The following is a 7,343-nucleotide window of genomic DNA, read 5'->3' as shown; positions in this document are numbered from 1 at the left end:
ATCAAAGCTTATCCAGAAAGGTATAACACAAAGTATAGTCAATGTTTGACTGATGTGGAGACCTGAATATCATACAACATGGGACCAGGTGCAGGAACAAAGTGCGGAGGCATGGCCTCAGTGGAGAATTTGAAAGGAGTCTTACTATAACATTAATAGGAATGTGCAGACCCATGGAAGTTTGTTTTTGCATTACAGCTGGACTTTAGTTAAAAGTTATGTTCGGCACCCGGACTTGACCCGAACTTAACCCTGCACCTTGAAACCCATATTAGTTAATGGTGACCTCAACTTCTCTTAGCAAAACGGTGTTAATTGCCTTACAAACAAATGTGACTAGGAATTCAATATAAAAAAGTACATGTGCTCCATACTATTTTTGAGTACTAGCGCAGGGAAAGCAGACAACTGCTGGCTGCAACTCCCAGTTGTGAACTTTACTTTGGCTGGATATGAAAAATAGAAGTAATCTAACACTCTATTTGTTGACAACAAGCCAAGGTAAAGCAGAAAGCTTGGGGTAGGTATTATTGGGCTGGGAGAGCCATTAGTTATTTGGCCCCTCCTTGTCTAAATATTGCAGGCTGCAGCCACACCAGAAGCGTCGCATCATTTTAGATGAGCCAATTCTGGTGCTTTGCCCAGCTCTTCCCGATTGCCCTGTTGTGGTGGCAATCGAGATAATACTTTTGGGGTTGATGTCAGTTGTGAGATGACAGCTGCATCAAGCCCAGACATTGGTAATGGATAGGCCCATTACTAACCAGGCAAGTACAGAATTTAAAAAAACCCCACATACACAGGCAAAAAGGTTATTTGCATAAACACTCCCCCACATGCCCTTGTACACCAATTTATTGAATTTAAAAAAATCCTTGATGTTATGACGTAATCCAATTGGTGAAAAAAGTCCCCCGCACTACATTGTTCACCATTTTATTAATTTATAAAAGATCCTGGAAGTTCAGACATAATCCAGTGGAATAATATTTCACAATTCCCATTTCTATGGAACTATTTTTAGGCTGGGAGAGGCCAAATAATCATGGGACTTTTCAGCCTGACAACACCAGCCTCCAGCTGTCTGCTTTACCTGTATTGGTTATCAAAAATAGGTGGGATTCCAAGTCATTTTTTATTTATTTACTTTTTATTCACAACAGTACGAACCTTAAACTTCAGCGTTCAGGATAGCTCATCCTTTGTTATTATGTTGTAGACTTTACTTGCTGCCATGCAAATTTCATCAAAGTACCAAAATATCAACTTATTTGTTTTATGACAATTTTCACAACATATTTCTAATTTTAATGTATATATTATTGTCCAAAACTTCTTAAATATTGTTTAATGTGCAATATTCTATGTTTTTCATGGTTTCAAGTAAGGTATTATAGGAGAAAATCATGAGTTGCCCTTTTCATTTTTAGACATGTGAACAAAATGTTCATTGGCAAAAAAAGCCAGCGTAAAAAAAAACTTGTAAAGCTCTAGCAACTGCTCCTAGTAAGCATACATTAACAAAGGCAACACACAAAGAACACTGAATAAAGCTATACTGCACGTTTAACTTAGTAAACAGAAATGTTACTTTCTTTGAAGATCTGCTGAACACAGCATTGGTCAGTATGTATAAAAGGACACAGAATATTATTTTGTCAAAGCCTAGCTCTCATAAGAACTCTACTGCCAACATGGGAAAGGTAAGCAGCAAGTTAGCAAAGATTAGAACTGCCTGTCACACATAATACAAAGTTTTTATATATATAATATAATATACAGTATTTATTAATTTGCATAGCACCATTAATTCCACAGCACTTTACATACATTGGCAACACTGTCCCCATTGGGGCTCACAATCTACACTCCCTGTCAGTAAATACAATTGTATATTAGCATTTTACTATTGCCGTACACTGAAGGCAGGTAATGCAACAGCTATAGCAGCCATGAGATGGGAAACCCAACTTTGAGTAGACATATTTTCCTTTCCTATGAGATATAATTGCCAAGACAGTAAGGTGAACATGAAAACTGTTTCATGCTGCCCTTCGCCAAGGGTTCGCTCGTATTTACGTATCAAAAATGGGTCTGAATCTCATCCAGAAAAGTGACGCGAAATCTGGATGCTATTCCATATATCATGTCAGTGCTATGTGAATGTGATTTTTTTTTATCCTTTCTCGGCATCTGTAGACATGTGTATGCTATCCGTATGCAATGCAGTTTTTTTCTCCACAACTACTGTTCTACAATTACTTACAAGACCATTTACCGTGTTCTATGCTACCAAATGGTAATGTATCTGTAAAATATGGACAGCATATGGATGGTCGGTGTGACAATCGATTTTTTTTTTTTTTCTTACACCCATAGACTTGCAATGTCGAGTTTCAGCTATTTTATTTGACCATATGTAGCATGGTGCATTTTTTCCCTCGGTCCGAAAACAGCTGAAGGAAAAACAATGGCAGATCAGCACTGACTTATTGTTGAACATTGGTGCAAGTGTAATCCGTTTTTTTTTTGTATTGCACTTGGCGCAATTATATACGAATGTGAGCAAACCCTTAAACAAAGATTGTGAATGGTGGTGAGAAGAATATAGCAACAAGAATTAATCAGTTTTCACTCACATCAATTAGTGGAATAAAGCAGAGATAATTATTAACTTTCTATTATCAATTTGGCTTTACCAGTATCATTTACTCATATTTTCTACATAAAATACAAAGCACATGTGACAGTGGCACCTTGTATTATATTAGGAAATATGGAAGTTCCAATGTTCAATTTCCAATATTACAATCTGGACCGAATTGAACAATCTATTGTAGAGATACATAAAAATATTGCATTTTTTATTTGTTTTTAGATTGGCAGATCAATTTGAAAAATAAATAAATTAATCAACCCCTCTCCAATATGAGTGTCACGTGCCAGGATAGGTGTATGAAGCAGGCTGAGGAGCTGAGCTTACACCATACCCAACTGATGTCAGTTGTGATACACAACCTAATCTGCATGCAACAGCAACAAATGCTGCCAAGCTCCAATTACTGCTGTTAACTCCTTAAACGACACTGTGAATCTGTTGGTAGAATTTAAGGCACAATAACCTGGGTATGCCATTTCAGGTGATCGAGGCTACAATGGGTTGCCATGGTAGCCAGAGGTCTGCCAATTATTTAGATATATATATATATATAGATATATATATACATATATATATATATATATATATATATATACAGTTAGGTCCAGAAATATTTGGACAGTGACACAATTTTCGCGAGTTGAGCTCTGCATGCCACCACATTGGATTTGAAATGAAACCTCTACAATAGAATTCAAGTGCAGATTGTAACGTTTAATTTGAAGGTTTGAACAAAAATATACACATTTCTTTACAAACACTCCACATTTTAGGAGGTCAAAAGTAATTGGACAAATAAACCAAACCCAAAAAAAATCTTTTTATTTTCAATATTTTGTTGCGAATCCTTTGGAGGCAATCACTGCCTTAAGTCTGGAACCCATGGACATCACCAAACGCTGGGTTTCCTCCTTCTTAATGCTTTGCCAGGCCTTTACAGCCGCAGCCTTCAGGTCTTGCTTGTTTGTGGGTCTTTCCATCTTAAGTCTGGATTTGAGCAAGTGAAATGCATGCTCAATTGGGTTAAGATCTGGTGATTGACTTGGCCATTGCAGAATGTTCTACTTTTTTGCACTCATGAACTCCTGGGTAGCTTTGGCTGTATGCTTGGGGTCATTGTCCATCTGTACTATGAAGCGCCGTCCAATCAACTTTGTGGCATTTGGCTGAATCTGGGCTGAAAGTATATCCCGGTACACTTCAGAATTCATCCGGCTACTCTTATCTGCTGTTATGTCATCAATAAACACAAGTGACCCAGTGCCATTGAAAGCCATGCATGCCCATGCCATCACATTGCCTCCACCATGTTTTACAGAGGATGTGGTGTGCCTTGAATCATGTGCCGTTCCCTTTCTTCTCCAAACTTTTTTCTTCCCATTATTCTGGTACAGGTTGATCTTGGTCTCATCTGTCCATAGAATACTTTTCCAGAACTGAGCTGGCTTCATGAGGTATTTTTCAGCAAATTTAACTCTGGCCTGTCTATTTTTGGAATTGATGAATGGTTTGCATCTAGATGTGAACCCTTTGTATTTACTTTCATGGAGTCTTCTCTTTACTGTTGACTTAGAGACAGATACACCTACTTCACTGAGAGTGTTCTGGACTTCAGTTAATGTTGTGAACGGGTTCTTCTTCACCAAAGAAAGTATGCGGCGATCATCCACCACTGTTGTCATCCGTGGACGCCCAGGCCTTTTTGAGTTCCCAAGCTCACCAGTCAATTCCTTTTTTCTCAGAATGTCCGCGACTGTTGATTTTGCTACTCCAAGCATGTCTGCTATCTCTCTGATAGATTTTTTCTTTTTTTCAGCCTCAGGATGTTCTGCTTCACTTCAATTGAGAGTTCCTTAGACCGCATGTTGTCTGGTCACAGCAACAGCTTCCAAATGCAAAACCACACACCTGTAATCAACCCCAGACCTTTTAACTACTTCATTGATTACAGGTTAATGAGGGAGACGCCTTCAGAGTTAATTGCAGCCCTTAGAGTCCCTTGTCCAATTACTTTTGGTCCCTTGAAAAAGAGGAGGCTATGCATTACAGAGCTATGATTCCCAAACCCTTTCTCCGATTTGGATGTGAAAACTCTCATATTGCAGCTGGGAGTGTGCACTTTCAGCCCATATTATATATATAATTGTATTTCTGAACATGTTTTTGTAAACAGCTGAAATAACAAATCTTGTGTCACTGTCCAAATATTTCTGGACCTAACTGTATATATATATATACATATATATATATATATATATATATATATATATATATTATGTATATATTTGGCATTGTTGCAATTTCATTTACCTGAAGTATCATGATGCCGGGTTATTTTTATCGCACAAGAAAAAGAATGATAATTGCTTTTTTTCTCTCCATATCAATGCAATTGGAATTGTTGTGCCATTTTCAGTGCATTGTACGGTAAGATGAATGGTGTCATTTACAGCTACATGTGATACCTCAAAAAAGAGGCTTTAATATGTCGACAAAAAAAATAAAAACGTTAACTCTTAGAACAGGTAATTAGCTTGCAGGGTATAATGAATGAATGAATAAAGAAATCTTTATGGGACAAATTTTCTTTTCTGTACGCGTGTCTGTGGTTCATGTGCCTTTTCTCTGTTTCCTTAAAAAGCTAGTTTGGCATTTATGTTGGGATTTTCTAAAATATCGGTTTTATAATGCTAACATTAAGGCAAAGATAATGATGAGTTCTTAATTAATACATTGCAGATAATTTTCTACGAGGACAAGAACTTCCAGGGCCGCTCCTATGAGTGTAGCTCTGACTGCTCTGACCTATCCTCACATTTTAGTCGTTGTAACTCCATCCGAGTGGAAAGTGGAAACTGGATCCTCTATGAGCAACCCAACTATAAGGGATACCAATACTACCTGAGGAGAGGAGAATATCCTGATTTCCAGCAATGGTTGGGCTTTAATGACTCAATTAGATCCTGTCACCTAACTACTCAGGTATGCACGATCAATAATGCAGTTTTCATTATGGTTACTAGAGCATTGCACACAATGACAGCAGGAAAGTATTATTGGATTTTGTAAAATGTTGAATACAGTAATGGTGAATATTCAATGTGGATTAGAGGGAACTTAAAAGGGTTGTCTCATCATATTTCTTCAGAAGCACACGTCTCCTTTGCCTCCCAGCTTCCTGCTTAGCAGGGACTGGTAAGCTCAGGAAGAGTGAGCATCAGGATTCTGCTAGTCGGAACTGTGCACTCTCACAAGCGGCTTTGCCATAACTTAGATAAATATAACTACTCAATAAAGCAAAAAAATCCACCATTTTTTAAAATGGAGGGGATTTTTAAGATGAAATTAATTGCAAAATTGCTTATTTTTCCAAGCACTTTGTAATTTTATAATTTTCAAACCCTTCAAGCTTTTTGTAATATTAATAGGAGTCCAAGCCCTTGTTTGTCAAATGTGCAGAAATCAATTTTATTCATGCTACATCAGGTGGAGACTGTTACTGATCATCCATTGAGCTTCAAATTATACATTTGTTCATATCAGTTTCATTTACCTTTAACTTAAAGGGAATTTTTTTTTTTTCAATATTCAATTAATTCAAAGAATACATTCAATACTACAATATACAATTTAAGTGCCTGATTTCAGCCTGGTTTAGCTAACTACTTGCTTTTTATCATAGCATCGAGGTCCTTTCATCATTAAGGTTTACGAGAAAGAAGATTTCAGAGGTCAAATGATGGAGTTCACCGAAGACTGTCAGTGTGTCTTTGAGAAGTTCCGTTACCATGATATCCACTCCTGCAATGTCCTGGATGGTCACTGGATGTTCTATGAAGAGCCCAATTACAAAGGGCGTCAGTATTACCTGCGACCCGGAGAGTACAGGAGATTCACCAACTGGGGTGCTAATAACCCAAGAGTAGGATCATTCAGACGTGTCCAGCATCTGTATTAACTGAAATGTTCTTATGACAAATTTCTCATTAAATGATATTCATTAACAATATGCTCTTTAAATTCAAAATGTAATATATCACATGAGATGTTAGACGTCCTTTGGATTCGGTTTTTAACTATTTAAAAGATATGTAAATATTACACCTAATTGATGACACTCACATCTGAGGGTGTTTGAGGATCCCAACACCATAGATATACAGTATATTTAGCAACACCACATTTACACCTTCTGTAATGCATGAATCCTTTTGTGTAGAAAATCCAATAAAAAAATGTAAACTTGATGTCCACAAATGACAGACATTTCTTAGACACAATTGGCACAATAAATATAAAAATGCCAATAATGCTGTAGAAATATCTGAGGATGATTTCTACAGTGACATTGCTTTTTCATGTCGGCTGCGCCAATTATGATTGCAGTTTTGGACTGAAATGAAAATTAGATTTTTGGATTTCTAACAGAATAAAACGTTTAAGCACCACAGAAGTTGGAGTCTTGAGTTATTCTTTAAAAAGAGGTATGAAAGTGCAGATATGATCAGTCATAAATTTGTAGTATAAAATAAAGAACCCAATTCATATTTCTAGAATCTTTTTTTTTAATTTTAGTTAGTGAGGCAGGAAGAATACCTGATTTTCCATACTCAAGACCAGTGGGCATATCATGCCTATGTACAAGGTGGCCGTAACATAACCAATGGTTTTTGTAGCCGTTTTC

General features: G+C 37.0%; 1 protein-coding gene across 2 annotated transcripts; it reads left to right on the top strand.

Moving 5' to 3' along the window:
* Positions 1 to 1,694: 1,694 nt before the first annotated feature.
* Positions 1,695 to 6,617, top strand: LOC142246006 (gamma-crystallin-3-like). 2 transcript variants are annotated; one of them, XM_075319014.1, is made up of 3 exons: positions 1,695 to 1,703; positions 5,399 to 5,641; positions 6,342 to 6,617. In XM_075319014.1, exons 1-3 carry the CDS (start codon positions 1,695 to 1,697, stop codon positions 6,615 to 6,617), a joined length of 528 nt encoding a protein of 175 aa, XP_075175129.1. The 2 variants fall into 2 exon arrangements, with proteins under 2 accessions (XP_075175129.1, XP_075175130.1); XM_075319015.1 differs by having other exon boundaries at positions 5,399 to 5,645; positions 6,349 to 6,617.
* Positions 6,618 to 7,343: the final 726 nt, after the last annotated feature.

The sequence above is a fragment of the Anomaloglossus baeobatrachus genome, chromosome 7 (assembly GCF_048569485.1).
Source record: "Anomaloglossus baeobatrachus isolate aAnoBae1 chromosome 7, aAnoBae1.hap1, whole genome shotgun sequence".
Classification (NCBI taxonomy): domain Eukaryota; kingdom Metazoa; phylum Chordata; class Amphibia; order Anura; family Aromobatidae; genus Anomaloglossus; species Anomaloglossus baeobatrachus.
The sequence above is the reverse complement of the archived record's forward strand: the minus strand, read 5'-3'. Positions and strand labels throughout refer to the sequence as shown.